At 37.7% G+C, this 18,581-nt stretch overlaps 1 protein-coding gene across 1 annotated transcript in view; it reads left to right on the top strand.

Moving 5' to 3' along the window:
- Positions 1 to 18,581, top strand: part of LOC149782770 (uncharacterized) — a 75,156-nt gene that overhangs the window by 19,230 nt on the left and 37,345 nt on the right. Inside the window, exons 4-8 of the mRNA XM_089934266.1 lie at positions 1,117 to 1,192; positions 4,926 to 4,962; positions 5,762 to 5,816; positions 11,930 to 12,095; positions 13,398 to 13,948. Coding sequence (XP_089790392.1) covers positions 1,117 to 1,192; positions 4,926 to 4,962; positions 5,762 to 5,816; positions 11,930 to 12,095; positions 13,398 to 13,948 — 885 coding nt within the window. The remainder of the gene's footprint in view (positions 1 to 1,116; positions 1,193 to 4,925; positions 4,963 to 5,761; positions 5,817 to 11,929; positions 12,096 to 13,397; positions 13,949 to 18,581) is intronic.

The raw sequence follows: 18,581 nt of genomic DNA, 5'->3' as shown, positions 1-18,581 counted from the left end.
AACCGTGAATGATAGAGATGATTTAGGATGAGTGAGCAAATTTTCATATGTATCAAGTAAGAACTTTGAACATTATTTTAGTCATTAGAGGCAAATGTAAGCAAAAATAACTTGTCAACTTTGAGTCTTTGTAATCAGGTCACCCAAGGTTGAATTTGACTTACAGGTCACATGACTATGGTTACATGTTGCATGAAAGAGGTGATTCATCATTTTTGCCAGACATATCTGAGAAAATATAATCATTTTATGATTTTTGACACTTTTTTGACAGTGGCTTTGGTGGCATTGTTAAAGTTTTGTGTAAATGTTTTTCATGTTAGATACATTGGGATAAATCAGTGCAAAGATGCAGTTGAAACAGTTGATCTCTAGAACACGTTTTATGTACAAATGAATAGCTGTGCATTTAATTAGCATGGTACCATCTTTTCTAAATTAATAATATACTCATTCTATATGACACCTCCCCTGTTATGGTACCATTTTTTCTAAGTTATTCATTTTATATGGCACTTCCCCTGCAGGCTCAGAGATGTAGAATAGGTGAGATGTACCATTCTCTATGCTGGAGGAGGCAAGAAATGGAAGCAGCCTTTTTGCTTTGGGATGAATACCATGATGATGTTATTGTTGAGAATGTCTTGGATTTTTTAAAAGAATAGAGTTATATGAGAATTTGTATCTGAGGGATTTTATCCTTCTTTGTCTTTTTCTTTGTATACCTTTTGAGAGATATTACACTTACTCAGCTCTGTATAGCCAAGATTATGCTATGTGCAATTACACCAAATACATGCATATTTACCGACCTACCTACTTGTTCATATCACACAAAGCCTTCAGCCCCTTGCCCAGAGCTTTTGTTGGATTGTGAAATGTAGTTTACAACTACATTTCTATTGTAGAAAACTGAGAAACTGACATAGAACAAACTTTTGATTCTATCATAAATGTTAGAAGTATTATATATGAGAGTATTCATTAGAAATGCAAATCTAGATTAAATGATCAAGACATGTAGTCATCACATTTTCTTTTGAAAATATATTGTGGATTCAATTAATGTATTAGAACCAAGATTGAAGAACTAAATCTGACTACATTTCTTTTCAGAGGAGAGAATATGAGGAAATGAAAAAAGCAGCTGAAGAGCAGAAGAAAGCATCAGCAGGTTTGAATGAAATACCAGGTATTTAATTTATCTTAACTAATGCACATCATTACTAGTTACTTTACTGACAGGTGAGAATGTTGTCAGCTAAAATCATTTTGCCATAATTTGCATTATAGATTTATTGTGTAGCAAAATGTATCAATACATCTTGCTGCCCAATGCTAAATTGTACAAGTGGAAAAATATGCCTGCTCCATATCCAATGCCTCGCATTTAATGGTGTGAGCATTTTAATGAATCCATTGTTTGCGGCAACACTTAAAGGCTTGTGGTCTTGTACAATGAAGTTAGCAAATTCACTTGTAATAGTATCTGTTCTTTGTGATGTTCTTTTGTATACTGCATGTGATTGAATGGCTTCAGGTAATGTTTACTGCCTGTTGACTTGTAAGCCAACGTTTTGAGAGTGGTTCCAACACAGGTGAACAAGACATAGCAAATGAACTGGAGCCAATATTTACTGATTGATGGTGGCAACACATGCATTATGAGATTAGTAGTCCCTCAAGAATGTTTTACACTTTCAAAGCACCGGATTTGCTTAAGTATTTGGTTACTTTTTAAACCAAAAGGATTCCAGAGGTCACTTTTTACTTGCTTAACAGTTGCAAAATCAAGATTCACTGATGATTAACTGATAGCCATACTTAGACAAGTGTTTGACCTTGCACAGAAGTGTTTTCTTCCATGCTAGGTTTAATCATTGCACAATCCACAGTTCTTATTATCAAGACCTCTAATCATTGGATAGTCTACAGTTCATATTGTCAAAACCTCTAATCATTGTACAGTCCACATTTCTTATATAGACCTCTAATCATAGCACAGTCTGCAGTTTTTATTATCAAGAGCTCTGATCATAACTGAGTCCAGAATCATTATGATTTTGAGCTCCAATTATGGGACAATCCAGTTGTTTGATCCATAGCTCTGATCATAACACAGTCCACAATTCTTATTATTAAAACCTCTAATCATTGCACAGTCCACAGTTCTTATCAAGACCTCTAATCATTGAACAGTCCACAGTTCTTATTATCAAGACCTATAATCATTGCACAGTCCACAGTACTTATTATCAAGACCTCTAATCATTGCAGTCCACAGTTCTTATTATCAAGACCTCTAATCATTGCACAGTCCACAGTACTTATTATCAAGACCTCTAATCATTGCACAGCACACAGTTCTTATTATCAAGACCTCTAATAATTGCACAGTCCACAGTTGTTCTTTTCTAGACCTCTAATCATAGCAGTCCACAATTCTTATTATCCAGACCTCTAATCATTGCACAGTCCACAGTTCTTATTATCAAGACCTCTAATCATTGCAGCCCACAGTTCTTATTATCAAGACCTGTAATCATTGAACAGTCCACATTTCTTATTATCAAGACCTCTAATCATTGCACAGTCCACAGTTCTTATTATCAAGACCTCAAATCATTGCATAGTCCACAGTACTTATTATCAAGACCTCTAATCATTGCACAGTCCACAGTTCTTGTTATCAAGACCTCTGATCATTGCAGTCCACAGTTCTTATTTTCAAGACCTCTAATCATTGCACAGTCCACAGTACTTATTATCAAGACCTCTAATCATTGCACAGCACACAGTTCTTATTATCCAGACCTCTAATCATTGCACAGTCCACACTTCTTATTATCAAGACATCTAATAATTGCACAGTCCACAGATGTTCTTTTCTAGACCTCTAATCATAGCACAGTCCACAGATCTTATTATCAAGAGCTCTGATCATAATCGAGTCCAGGATCATTTTGATCTAGAGCTCCGTTGTCCCTAATTAGGCCAAATAAAACCGTATGTGGTTCTGGTTATGTTGAAAACAAAATTAGGGTAAAAAAAATATTTTTGTGGTTCAGACAGAATGTACTATTTTATTTTGCCTTATATGATGTTGAGTTTAGAAATGATTTAAATATCAGCTTACTCTAACTCACCCGCATCTTTTTTAATACATTGATATTACATAGCTGTGTTTTTTTTTAAATGGCTGATCTCTCTGATTTTATTACATTTAACTCTAGACAGTATCATAATAAGTAAGTTGATGATTTAATTTGACATGTTTCATAGCCACATGGCTGGATCTGTCAAATTAGTTGACTTGTAAAAGAATAAATCAGTACATCAGTATATAGTTGCACAGCATTGATTTGGTTGTCTTTTTTTAATGCTCCCACCTCTTGCAATCTGGCTTTGGTTTGGTACATTCATACATGCTAGAGCTGGATACTGCAACAAATTTTGTACTCTGCTATACAGCTGTATTTCTGAGCATGCCATGATACTTGCTACAGTATACCATAACTAGTTTAGGGACCAACAGTTTAATTTGTTGGTGCAGGATCCTGTTTAATTTAATATACATATACGGTTATCAAATAACTTGACAAAACAAACTATCTCACTCTGATTTTAGCAAAATAACACCATATTATATCCATGATAATTGATATTGTCTAAAAAACATTATTATCCTGAGAAAAAATAAACTATCTCTGCTTGAATGAAAATCAACCCCCTCCCCAAGTGGTAAGCACGTTAAGCATACAGTAGATGAATTTGCTATGTTAACTATTGGATAAGTTGTAATCTAAAAATATACATACAGTAGAATGATTACATTTTTGCTGACATCCTGCAAAAGCATTGTGTTGACATTATGAGGCTTGTTAATAAAATAGGTTGTGTTGACAATGAAGCCCCCAGTTTCCTAGCTGCACTATTGATATAACAGGCAAGGAATCTTTAAGTGGGATGCTAACTCCTGAAACAAGGTGCTTCTCGGAGACAGCAAGTAAACAAAAATACATTGACTCAACAAACAAAAAATTATTTAGTGGGCCAGAAAATTTACATTAGTTTCAAGCAGCAAACAAATGCTCTCTGAAAATCCTAGAAAGATTCTTGGTCTAACAAAGGAATACATGTACTTAGCACAGTATCATATGCTAGCAAATACATTTGTAAAAGATTTTATTTTATTCAATTTTTTTGGCAAAAGTTGGATTTGGCATGAATATCTTTAATGATATTCCATTTGGTTGCCATGTTTGCATATTATACAAGTATCAGATCAGATTAAAGGTTCATAGATATGTATTTGTGATATTGTAAATCGATTCTTGACAAATACAAATATTTTTTAAAGAATATACATGTAGTAGTAATTTATGGAATTATTTGTTATGAAAAATGCTGTTGACATAATTGAATCAGTAACAAGGTTATTTCGGAATCTCTGTGTATTCCTTACTGATGGAAACCATTGAAGTGCCAGTACTGTAGTATGTATCACTGTAAATACGGCAGTAAATTGGTTTACTGCACACTAAAACGTATGTGTGTGCATTGCAATACAGTACACACACACACAGGAAATGGAATTTTTTTTTTTTTTTGTATGCATTATTTTCATGATCTGGTTTTATTTTCCTTTCTTTAAACCAGTTTTTTCATTTTTATATATATTTTACAACTCTTTTTACAGGCACATTTCAGTCAAAGCCTTGGACCGAGGCAAGTGAGGTTTGGTACACATGTTTATGCTTTGTGTAGATGACCTGATTATATTTTTCGTTCTTTTTGCCACTTCAGTGATCTGTGCAAGTGCTATTAGGTTTTCTGACTTTGTGAACTTTATTTGTGTGCCTCCATTCATGTCATATGCATTCTACAAACATATAATTTAAAGTTTCTCTTACATTTATTTGCAGCTAGTGCCAGTACTGGGATAAAAGGCAGAAATGAAGGGTGAGTCACCACCTATGCAAAATCCTTAAACTGAGAAAACTTAAACTTGGAGACCAAAAAAAATAAATATTTTCTTTGCATTGCATCATATTTGATATGCATGCATTTAAAACTTTACATTTTGAACAGCAATAATAAGCTAAACACATTGCAGTTTTCAATCTCTTGTGTATAAATCATTTTGTTTATTATCAAACATCAAATGTTGAGTTCAAGTGTACACTCAAGTTGAGAAGTTGGGTGAATAGGGCTAACTTTGTATGATTGATTAAAAAGATTCCTAATCTGATTTGCCTTAATGTTTGGCACTTTTTATGATTGATTGAAAAGATTCCTAATCAGATTTACCTTGATTGGTGTTTGGCATTTTGTATGATTGATTGAAAAGATTCCTAACAAGATTTGCCTTAATTGGTGTTTGGCATTATGTATGATTGAATAAAAAGATTCCTAATCAGATTTGCCTTAATTGGTGTTTGGCACTTTGAAGTTTTCAAACCATATTAAATGTAGCGCATCTCAAAATGCTTTTTTAACATTATACCTGTATATGAAGAGATGGATGGAAAGATTAAAATTATATTGTTATGTAATATGACAGAAACACAAGTCAAGAAATTCCAGTACAGCGATTATGCTCAGGTTTAATTGATTTTCCTGACAATGATAAGATCATACATACTGTATAAAGAGACAAACAGTGTACGGTATACTAAGAATCTATGGTTCCATCACATTTAGCACAACCAGTATAATTGAGGGTGAAGAACGTGTTTAAAATAATTTTGCTTTTTTACAGAGGGGCAGCTGGACCTAGCCATTTAGATGGTTTTGTTCCAGGGCAGAAAATGCAGGTATGAATCTGTGAAAGGACTATTATCTAATATTCATTATTGAGCAAAAACTGGAACTAAGTTTGTAACATCCACCCATCTTAAGCACAAAATTTTACAGTAAATTCATTCCTTGAATATTGCTTTGAACACCCATGGGAAAAAGCTAAACTGGCTTTCATAAACAGGTGACCTCTGTAAGAGGTTCTTCCTTCAGAATTGGTTTTTGAACAAATACCATTCACTGAATATCATTATCATTATTATCATTATAATTATTATTAGTATTACTATTGTTATTATTAATATTATTATTATAGATTCTTTTTATGTGCACTATTCAACAAAATCATAAAATATGTGTATATATTGTTCTCTTCCAGATGCATGTTCCACACACGATTTTTGTATCATTCTCACTTGTTACAAAACACTGATTTCACTACTAACTTACAAAACAGGACAGGCTTTTTGAATAGCAAGCTTGTTTAAATTAAGCTTAGAAAGATCTGTTCTTGCTTTAAAAATAATATCTGGATTAGTAAATTGGTAAACATGCCAAGAGCAATGGATCATCGATCTAAGTCAGAGGCCTATGATGGCTGGGGAATCAAATGAAGCTGTATATTGCTATTCTTTGTGACACATGAACTGAGACCTGCTTTTTCAGACAAGATTTTAGACATGATGTCCCCTGACTGTAATGAAATTGACATAACTGTATCTCTTATTAAAAGTGAACTCTTTTTCTTTAGAGATAGCTCTAATTCACAGGTAAATACATGATAATAGAAGTATACCTGTCACACTGGCACAAGGGAAACTTCCATTTCTGCTGCGACATCATGACTACTTTGTTCATCATCAGCAAATGAATTCAAACCTCTAATGATAAAAACTAAATCACTAAGATGGGTCGGGTGACAGGCAAAACTAATGAGAGAAACTACCACACTTTCAGATTTGACATATTGACTCTATGATAAAAACTGCGACATTTCAGATTTGACATGTTGACTCTAATTATAAAAACTGCCACACTTTCAAATTTGACATATTTACTCTATGATAAAAACTGCCACACTTTCAGATTTGACATGTTGATTCTATGATAAAAACTGCCACACTTTTAGATTTGACATATTGGCTCTAGTGATAAAAACTGCCACACTTTCAGATTTGACATATTTACTCTAATGATAAAAACTGCCACATTTCAGATTTGACATGTTGACTCTAATTATAAAAACTGCCACACTTTCAGATTTGACATGTTGACTCTTAATTATAAAAACTGCCACACTTTCATATTTGACATATTGATTCTATGATAAAAACTGCCACACTTTTAGATTTGACATATTGACTCTAGTGATAAAAACTGCCACACTTTCAGATTTGACATATTTACTCTAATGATAAAAACTACCTCACTTTCAGATTTGACATATTGTCACCTTTCACTTACTATTATTTCCTGAAGATAAAAACGACTGCACATCAATTCACATGATTTTCCTGTATTGAAATAATGCCTTCCTCGTGAAGCAAAAGTCATGTCTGCATAGACTTAGCAGTCAGTGTAGATGCACTCCAATGACCGCTTAAAGCAGCAATAAACCATTTGGTTAGGAAACACATGACTTCTGACCGTGGGAAGCATATGACTGCTATAAATGTGACAGTTTTGTAGAAAATTTGCCAGGGGAAATTAGGATGACCATTGATTCTTGGTATTGTTAAAATGATTTTATTGCTATGTTTCTAGTGAGAGTCCCATTTTTGTGAGGACACTAGGGCAGGTCTCCTACTATTTATGCATCTACTGACCCAACTTTGATCAGACTTGTGGAAAAAAAATGTGTAGCATGCTGCATTAAAGTTACATATAGAGTGGTACCCTAGCTACTGGTTTACATAGCATCTGAATAGAAAATCTATTTTTGACTTCTGATAAACAACTGAGCCAATTTCTATCAACTAGTTAGAGTGTTTGTTATGAGAATTAGTGTAAAAATGAGACCAGGGTGGTTCCTATTCATAATTTTGCTTTCTTAGCAGCAAGATAGGAAGCCTTTTTTCTACTTAATATCTAGAATGATTGGGCCAGTTTGAATCAGATCAGTTGTGTGGAAGGACATGCTTTATCCAAAAGAAAAACAATTATATGGCACCTTCCCAAGCAGCAGTATGATTTCTTTGCAACTGTCTGGAAAAAAAACATTTTCAACTTCTTTAGAATAGCTGAGCCAGTTTTAATCAGACTTAGTTGAAATGTTTTCTAAGAATACACTCCATTGATATATGATTCCAGAGTTGCTTTCCTAATAATGATATGCGTCTATTTCAGCCATATGGAAAACATGTTTACTGTTTCTTCTCTTGAATCAGGAATATTTATTAGGTCATGAGCTGTCAGAATTTTGTGTCAGGGTTGGCTCCTTCCAAGCAATGGTGTCGCTTCCATTGCAAGCATATAATATCCTATATGCACTTTTATTTGAGCCATGTTTATATAGAATTTGCTCCCCTGATTTTTCAGTAAACATGTGACTGGAAAAATTAAAAGTTAATATTTTGGGACAAAGGTTTGATCTGAGATTTTTTTTATGTGAATACAGGCAAGGAGAAAAGTACATCACTTCCAGTACAGTAGTCCCCCTCTTGAACGGCCCCCCCTGACCAGCGGCCACCCGCTCCTTACGGCCAGAATCCGTTGGCACCGACGAGTTTGTGTTCAAAAGTACCCCTCGCGAAAGGCCACCCGCCTAATGCGACCAGCGGCCAGCATATTAGTGCAAAATCATAAAATTTACCCCTCACAAGCGGCCGCATTTTATTTGAATATGTATCCAGAACCAGTATTGTATTCATAACGTGTGTTAAGTAATCCGATTTCTGTTTCCCGATGTCAGGTTTTCGTTACTGAAAGAAGTGTTGAGTAAAGTACATTTACCACTAAAGTTAATATTATATCATTTACGCCTGACGAGAAGCCAAATTTATTCCATAAAAACCGAGAAAGACTCAAATTTTAATCCATACAAAAGGGTACGTACATGTAATCCAATTAGCCTTATTGCTGTGTTATCATAAGATGTCCGGTTTAGTCACTCTGATAATTGTTAAGAATACAGTAGCAAGAGCTGAGAAGTGGCAGTATCGATGTACAATACCAAAGTCAGCAGGAAAATGGTTTAATAGCCTTTATGGCTTCCCTTAGTAAGATGTTGAGCTTGTTCACTTTGGTAATCAGTGGCTATTACTACTGACAATAATTGTCAAAATTACGAATCCTAGCGGCCGTGAGGTCAGATCTGCGTGATGTTAATGGTACATATCGAAGCTGTTTTGGCTTCTCACCTAGTTTCAAGAAATGTATAAAAACAATAGGGTACCAGACTGCGACTAACGAATCACGTGACAAGATCACTTCCTTTAAAAACACAGGGCAATTTGTTTAGATGCATACAAAATTGTTTTATCAGTATTGTAGTTGGCAACATGAATAACTTACTGCAAAAAGATCAACATGTCATGGAGGAAAATACAAATTTTCAGTTTAGAGGAGAACGTGAAAGTAATTCAACTGACCAGGGGTGGGGGTGGGGTGGGGGTGTCGTCGAGGATCCTTGCAGAAAACTAACGTCGGGAAGACTCAGATAAACAATATTGTGAAAGATAATGAAACAATTCTGCAGAAGTGGAAAGGTGAAATGGACGGAGAAAGGAAGATTGTTTGAGCCAGGAGACGTTTGTATCCTGATTTGAAAGACAAGAAAAAGCAAAAATTTTGTCAGTTGAACTGGGATATGACGACTTTACCGCAAGTAACGGATGGTTGCACATATTTCAAGTGAGACACAATATCAAGTGTTCTGTCATTAGCGGCGAATCAGCTGATGTTAATAATAAAGTTGTCGAAGATTGGAACAAAAGACTAAACGATATATGCAGGGGATATGACAGCAAGGATATTTTTAATGTGATGAGACTGGTTTGTTTTTTAGACTATTACCAACAAAGTGACGTGATGTGAACTGTAACATAATTATAAAGACAGTTTTAAAACTGTATCATTGGTTATTCATGCATTCTTTTGCAAATGATGACAAAGTTTGTTTTACATTTATTTCACATCATGCATGTGATTTTTTAATTAAAATATTAAATATTTAAAATTAAATGTACTTGTGTGACTTTTTTCATGTGTTTACTATTCGCATTTGTCATCCCCCTCTAGAAAGGCCACCCGCATTATAAGGCCACTTCCCTGCTGCATTAGGGGTGGTCTTATAAGAGGGGGACTACTGTATATAGACTGGTGTATAAGGCTGCAATTGTGACATGTAAATGGCCTAAATTAGGTTACTGCCTATAAATGATGATTAGAAGACATCAGTGTGGTATATATATGCCCTTATGTTTTCATTGCAGGTGTATTTATCATTTAATATGCACCAATTTAAGATGATAACTGTGCCAATGAAGCACGGATTTTTGCGCCCACATTTATTACCTACCCTTAACCACACACACACACACACACACACACACACACACACACAAACTTTTTGGGGTACATGCATCATTTTCTTCAGCTAACTGACCTGGTTGCTAATCACACAGTTCGGTCTATAACACAGTTAGGTTATATGGCTCCCAACTACTGTGTTATAGTGGGGGTCACATTGTACATTGTTCAGTTAGAGACAAGAAGATATGATATCTGTGAATATACATTATGCTTCTCACTAATATTTGTGCCGTAACCCAAGAGTACAGATGTCCTGTAGCCCATGGGTACAGATGTGATCAAGGGTAGAAATGTAAAGTAGCCAAAGGGTATAGATGTCCTGTAGCCCAAGGGTACAAATGAGCACGAGCCCAAGGGTACAAATCTCCTGTATCCTAAGGATACAGAGGTGCTGTAGCCCAAGGGTACAAATGTTCATTAGCCCAAGGGCAAACTGTTGAATGTCGGTGCTTATTGTCTCAAAGAGGTCTTAGAGAAAGCTGAAGACCCAAGAGATGATTATGTGTGATGTCATGATGCAATTTAGTAACATTTCTTGAAGCAGACGTGTTAGGACCCAGCGGTTTGGTTGTGTATAGGTGATAGGTATACAAAGCTTTGATGAGACCCAATGGCTTGTTTTTTGTTTTTTTTTGGTATAGGTGACAAAGATACAATGATGTGAAGTGACCCAATCATTTGGTTGATTTTAAGTCCGATAAATTGGAACCACAAATCTGTGTTAATACTGATGAACTATTTGTGGGGCTGATAGCACTTATTCATAAAATCATCAAAATAATTGCAGACAAGTCTGTCTGCAACATATCGGTGTATATCTTAGAAACTTACCAATATTTCTCACATCTCTTGAACTATTGTTAGTTGTAGGGTCCTTTTGGTTGTATTTAGAGAATATCTCCAGATCAAATCATGTTTAGCAACTTGTAAATCGATGTGGAAGAATACAACGCATGTCCTGTGGTCATTTTGAATTTCATGCCTGATATGGCTGTTACACAACACATGACTAGAATGTATGCGGGATTGGAAAGATTCGCATGTCGCAGTATTGCATTTTTAAATGAACAGGTGAGATCAGATCAACAAATCATCCGTTAGTATCAACAAAGATTTGGGGTTCTGATTTATAAGACTTGTTGATTTTGTATGGTGACAAGTGTACTAAGATTTTATTACCAGTAATATTAGGAAACCTTTTGAAGACCAAAATATATAGCCATGGTACAGAAGTATTGAAGAGTGGAAGAAGGCCTGGTTACAGAGGGCTGATGTCAGGAAGTTTTAGTTCATTACATGTGTAATGATGAAAAACAGAAACAAGGGAAACTTGTGAAACATTAGATTAATGATTTCACTTGTTACTGTTATTTCAGTACTTTTCTTCTGGTACCATTTTTCCTGGATTTCATGGTTACTAGAATATTTTTGTTTAAAGACCTAAAGAAAAATTATAATTTTGTGGAACACTTCCCCAAATCCATGAATGAAAGTACCAACCAAAATATCCTTTTGCAAAACCATGATAATTGATGCTCATAATAAAAAATGAATTCCGACTGATTGACAATATTTGTAAGTTGTTTTTGCATTGTAGGTGGAGGGTACTTCCGGAACATGCTTGACTCATCATGGTGCATGGGCTTCTAGACTTCAGTATATACTGAATCAACTACAGACAAAATATAGCCTGCCTAACAACCTTTGCAAGGTGTTTGCAAGAGCTGTATGTGACTGCACCAATTTAAGACATCTTGGCATCGGTAATATGTTTAGCTTATCTGCGCAAAGGACATTACATACAATGTGCATTGATCTGAAGTATATGTTAGTGCCATGCTGGTGTGCTGTAATTTGTATTTATCTTGTACTACACTTTACAAGTAATGGCATCTTACTAAATTATGTTTCATATCCATTGATGAATTGGGGCTACCTAGCCATCTTCTTGATTTAATACTTTGCTTATTTTATGTAATCCCTAAAGGACTTGCAACAGGTAGAATTTCTGCTTGTCCCTATTCAGTCAAGGTTAACATCTCAAAGAAAATATAGCCCATAACTGACAAAACTTAGTTACTACACAACAGATCTAAATTTGTTGCAGATAACATGTATACTCTGTGTTGATCAGTATAGCCACCATGGCAGCCATCTTGAAAAGTACCACTCTGAAACAGAAAGCCATATTGGCATTTAATTGTTTGGTCCAAAATGAAAATGATGCCTACCTTACATCATGATGGCCACCATAGTTGTCATCTTTTAAACCATGTTATTGCTGCTCAACCTTGAACACATCTTCATATCAACATCAGGTTTTGACCAAAAAAATTCTTATTTATTCGGTCCTAAATGATAATGGTGCCAATCACACATTCGCTGTGTGGCTGTCACGAGGTCTATCTTAGAAACCTTGATATTGCTACTTATTTTGAATGGATGGTCATATTGTTCTGATCTTACATCCAATATGGCTGTCACAGTGGCCATCTTGAAAATGTCATTTATGCTGAAGAATATCAGAAATGGTTTCGGCACTCAGCAGTTAGAAAGAAGAAAATATCTTATCTTGGATTCCTGTGAATTCTTTTTTGGCCATTTGAGTGCCAGTCTCTCTGGGGTACTAAGTTTAAAGTGAAGTCATTTTTAGGCATGTATTAGTATGAGAAATGACTATTGAAGAAACTTTAGTAAATTCCGTCAGACAATCCTTCAAAAATTATATCAAATGAAAATGTCACTTTGGGCACATTGACTTTTGCCATGTCTTTGTTATTGTGTAGTTGATTCATTCATGAAATAATTAAAACAACATTAATTTTTCCTGCTATTGCAAATGGTATCCTTACAAACTAGTTTAAAGTGTCTTTTGATTAATATTTTGGGGTTCACAATGAGATATGATTTTCCACTGTAATGAAGTTATATTTAAAAAAAAATTGGTGTTTTTTTCTGTTAATATTACTTTTAGGTCGAAAGATGTTGTACCCAAATTGTTTTCTGGGAATAAATACAGTATCTCAGTATTCATACCTTTTACTGTATTCTTTTAAATTATGTAGCATTACCAGATTGCTTGAAGGATGCAGGAGAACAAGGTTTGAAGGCCAGAGACGAGTTGATGAAATGGAAAGAAAACCAGCAAATCATTAAACCATTAATTAATTTGCTTGTTGCCAATGATGGATCAGAAGCAAACATGAGCATCTTGAAGTTTACATTCTATTTCATGAAAGTCATTTCAAAAGACTATAATGATCTTCAGACATTTGAAAACCAAATGAAAGAAGCTTTGAAGCAAAGGAAATTGACTCAGTTACAGCACCCACAGATGGTTTCTGCCAATGCAGATCCTTCTACAGATAGTCAGCTCACTGTTTCTGTTACTCGTCAGAATGCAGCTGTGGATAGGGATACTGTTCATTTAGGGACAGGGGATCTGAATCCCCTGGATATGGTTTCAGGGTTGGACCCAACCAGTCTTGTCAGCACAACCTTGGTTACTGAAGATAAGGATCACACTGTCATAGCTGGGACAGACTCAGTATCGAGCCCTACAGAGATTAAGAAAAAAGAAATAGATGAGGAGAAGGATGTAAAAATAAAAGCTCAGGTAATTAAGATAATTATGTAGTTTGTGAAGTAATAGTTTCTTTAATGGGATTACATTTTGGTTCTCATTTCAGTTCATTAGCATATGTCAACATTTCTTTTTCCTTTGTTATATGCCTGCCATAAAGTGGGACATATTATGTTATAATGTTGTCAGTCTGTCTGTTTACCAATTTCGTTTCAGTACAATAACTTGAGTTCTTCACCATCAGCGGTTACCACACTTTGTGGATGGCTTGCCAGGGTAGCATCTGAGAAATGCAATCATGAAAATCCTCCCAAAATGCTCAGATATCCCACAACATTTTTAATTCTATGCAGGCAAAGTCACAAAAATAAAAAGAATTGTGCACATTTTTTGTCAGATGAATTGTACTGTTTTTTTAAAATATATTTTGTTTCTGATGTAAAAGGCCCGATTTCACTATCAGTGAATTTATTGTCCTAGTGACTACCAGATTCTGGGTCCCTCAGAGAAAAGAAGTACACATTCTTATGGCAAGGAAAGAGCGCAGATGAAGCCAGAGAGTTTGGTGTTGGATTTGCTATCAGGAACACTCTGCTGGGGATGATAGAACCCTGCCAACAAGGAAATGGAAGACTGTTATCCCTCCTCCTCCACACCACAAACGGGCCTGTCAACCTGATCAGCGTTTACGCTCCCGCCCTAAGATCCTCCACAGATACCAAGGATGAGTTTTATGATGAGTTAAACTCGCTCATCGACAAAATTCCCAAGGAAGAGAACTTGATTTTGCTGGGTGACTTCAATGCTATGGTGGGTGCCGATCGTGACTCTTGGCCCTCCTGTCTTGGCAAGTTTGGCTTTGGGAAGATGAATGAGAATGGGCAGCGCCTTCTAGAGATGTGCTCGTACCAAGAACTCAGTATCACCAATTCATTCTTTCAGACAAAGCCACAGCACAAAGTGTCTTGGAGGCATCCCTAGTCTAAACACTGGCACCAGCTGGACTTGATCATTACAAGACGGTCAGCCATGAAGGGTGTGCTTCTTACCCGTACCTTCCACAGTGCTGACTGCGACACTGACCACTCGCTGGTGTGCTGCAAAATGAAGCTTCAGCCAAAGAAGATCCATCACTCTAGGCAAGAGGGTCAACCACGCATTGATGTGAGCAAGACATCATATCCAGACAAGGCTGAGGAATTCACCTATGCTCTTTCCAAGACGTTTGACTCAGAACCCCTCAACGGCAGTGCCAAACAAAGATGGGATCACATCAGAGAGACTGTATAAAACACAGCCACATGGATCTTTGGTAAGAAGCAATCAAAGAACAATGACTGGTTTGAGGCTAACTCTGCCACACTCATGCCAGCCATAGAAGAGCGTTGCAGTGCTCACCTGCAATACAAGCGATCCCCCTGCCAGAAGACACTACAGGCATACAGGTCTACCAGAAGCAAAGTGCAGAGATTAGCACGGCAGTGTGCCAGTGAATACTGGCTTCAGCTCTGTCAGAGTATCCAGTCAGCAGCAGATATTGGAAACATCAGAGGCAAATACGATGGCATAAAGAAAGCAATAGGTCCCATGAAGAATCTGACAGCACCACTGAAGTCTGCCACAGGCGATACCATCCACAACAAGGGCAAGCAGATGGAGCATTGGGTGGAATACTACTCTGAACTGTACTCCAAAGAGAACCACATGACCAATGATGCCCTCAACGCCATTGAAAACCTACCTCTCTTGGCCGAACTGTACGAGAAACCTACTGTAGACAAACTAAAGAAGGCCTTAGAGAAACTGTCCCTAGGTAAAGCCCCAGGGCAGGATGGTGTCACAGCAGAACTCATCAACTGCGGATGTAGCGTGCTGCTCACACACCTGCTCGACCTCCTTTGCCAGTGCTGGGACGAGGGTGCAGTGCCTTAGGACATGAGAGACGCTAACATCATAACCCTGTACAAGAACAAGGGCGACAGAAGTGACTGCAACAACTACAGGGGCATATCACTTCTCAGCATCGTGGGTAAAGTTTTCGCACGCGTCATCCTGAGCAGATTGCAGACACTTGCTGACAGAGTTTACCCAGAGTCGCAGTGCGGGTTCTGCTCAGAGAGGTCCACAATCGACATGATCTTCTCTGTCAGGCAGCTGCAGGAAAAATGCAGAGAACAACACAGGCCCCTCTTCCTGGCCTTTATAGACCTCACCAAGGCATTTGATCTAATCAGCAGAGACAGACTCTTCACAATCCTGGCGAAAATTGGTTGCCCTCCAAAGCTGCTAAGCATGATCCAGTCCTTCCACGATGACATGAAAGGCACAGTGCAGTACGATGGCTCAACATCCGACCCCTTTGACATCCGCAGTGGAGTTAAACAGGGCTGTGTCCTTGCCCCCACGCTCTTCGGCATCTTCTTCGCAGTCCTGCTAAAGCACGCCTTTGGGACGTCCACAGAAGGGATTTACCTGCACACACGATCAGACGGCAAACTGTTCAACCTGGCACGACTGAAGGCAAAGAGCAAAGTGCGTGAAGTAACCATCGGGGGCGTGCTCTTCGCAGGCGATGCTGCTCTAGCCACCCACGCAGAAGCTGAGCTTCAGCGCCTGATGGCCCACTTTGCTAAAGCATGCAATGAGTTTGGGTTAACCATAAGCCTAAAGAAAACAAATGTGATGGTTCAGGACGCGGACCCCCCAAGCATCATCATCAACAACTACGAACTTGAGGTGGTGAGTCAGTTCATGTTCCCCCTGCGGGTCCGTGGTCGTAGAATTGGCCCGATGTGCCTCGCTACGTGTCGTAAAAGGTGACTAAGTAGAGGCAACCTGTTTGCTGTGGGTTGCGTCCCGTGTCGGGGGAGGAAAGGATCCTGGTAGTTGAGCAGAGGCTTTCCATGCAATACACTACTTTGGCCTCTACTTCTCTTAGACGGGTGGTCGGGATGGGCCCGGTTCCGACAAATCGGCTGGTCACGCCGAGCCCTTGGAAGTCTTTATTTACTCTCTCACCTTCTTTATCTTTCTCCTTGTATCTCTCTTGATACCACTGTTGCCCCTATAGCCTTTTCCTTTATCTTTGCCTTTCCTAAGTCTTAGAAGACTTCCTAGAAGGCGGTGGCTTAACGGGTCAATCGGGAGGTACTTTTACCGACCTTAGAAATTGGCGACTTCAGGGTCAATCAAAGGTAATTTTATCAACTGAGTATGGCATCTCTGTATCCCTGGCACTTGAAAAGTGTCCCCTTGTTGGGCTTTTTGGTGGGTGGGGAGCACGGGTGCTGAATTTTTATTCAAGCCATCACAGATAACTTAAAAAAAAAACCCAAAATAAACGTACCAAAACTGGATCAGAGTCAGATGATGAGCCATGTAGTGTGGAATCCTTTCCTCGCTTCATGGTCATCCAATTGAAAGATGAGTCTAAACCACTTGCTGCACTATCGCCATTTATAGTCGAAAAGACTATACTTGGATTAGTCGGCAAGCCGAAAAGTGTAAAAAAAACTAAAATCAGGCGGCCTGCTTGTAGAGTGTGAGCGTAAAGCACATACTGAAAAGATCCAAAAAATTAAGAACTTTCACGATATTCCAGTAACCTGTTTCGCCCACTCTACACTTAATACATCAAAAGGCGTCATTCGTTGCCGTGACCTAGCTGGAGTCGGCGACAAAGAAATCGTCGAGGGGATAAAAAATGAAGGTGTCACTGCAGTCCGCAGAATTCGTATCAAACGAAACAACAATCTGCAGGACACCAACACTATTATACTCACCTTCAATAAGCCTAAAGTGGTCAAAGTTGGATTCCTACAAGTTAAGGTTGAGATATACATACCAAATCCCCTTCGATGCTACAAATGTCAAAAATACGGCCATCATGAAGACCGATGCTCTAGAAGCCAAATATGCGGCCGATGCGGTGACCCCTCTCATCGGGAACAAGAGTGCAAAGCCACTCTGCATTGCATCAACTGCGGCAAGGAACACCATGCTAATTCAAAGGAATGCGACACATGGAAACAGGAGAAGGAAATCCAGAGGGTTAAATACACGTCCAACAACCCCTATCCAGAGGCCAGGAAGCTTGTTCAAGCTAGATCACTCCCTGGCCCATCCTTCTCAGCTGTAGTGAAGAGCAACCAAAAAGCAACGAAAGGCGCCCAAACTCAAACAAACCCACCTGAATCCCATTCTGACTCGAACATCCCACACTACAAACCCCAGAAAAACTCAACATCGACGCAAACAACATTCAACAATACTCCACCACCAAGATCACCAAACAGTAAAAAAAAGTCGCAAACAAATAGGCAGCAAAACGGGTCTAATGACCCCATAAAGCTGCACAATAGGTTTGGAGACTTAGAGGACATGGATGCAGAAGAATCTGCTCCATGTCCTCAAGGTGGCTCTAGACCTAACAACAAAAAATACACCCCCGTACTTCCTCCAGATAAATAACCAAACAGATTGCCTCCATGAAAGGTCTTACCTAGCTCCAGAATCTTCAATATAAACTTGTAATGAAGAACACCATTTTACAATGGAACTGTAGAGGACTTAAAGCCAACTACCATGATATTCTTCTGCTTTTAAACGAACATGATCCTGCAGTATTATGTCTTCAGGAAACATTTTTGAAAAATATGGATAACAT

This window comes from Sinohyriopsis cumingii, chromosome 15, assembly GCF_028554795.1.
Source record: "Sinohyriopsis cumingii isolate HCF-2022 chromosome 15, ASM2855479v2, whole genome shotgun sequence".
Lineage (NCBI taxonomy): Eukaryota > Metazoa > Mollusca > Bivalvia > Unionida > Unionidae > Sinohyriopsis > Sinohyriopsis cumingii.
This window is presented reverse-complemented; position numbering and strand designations above follow the sequence as displayed.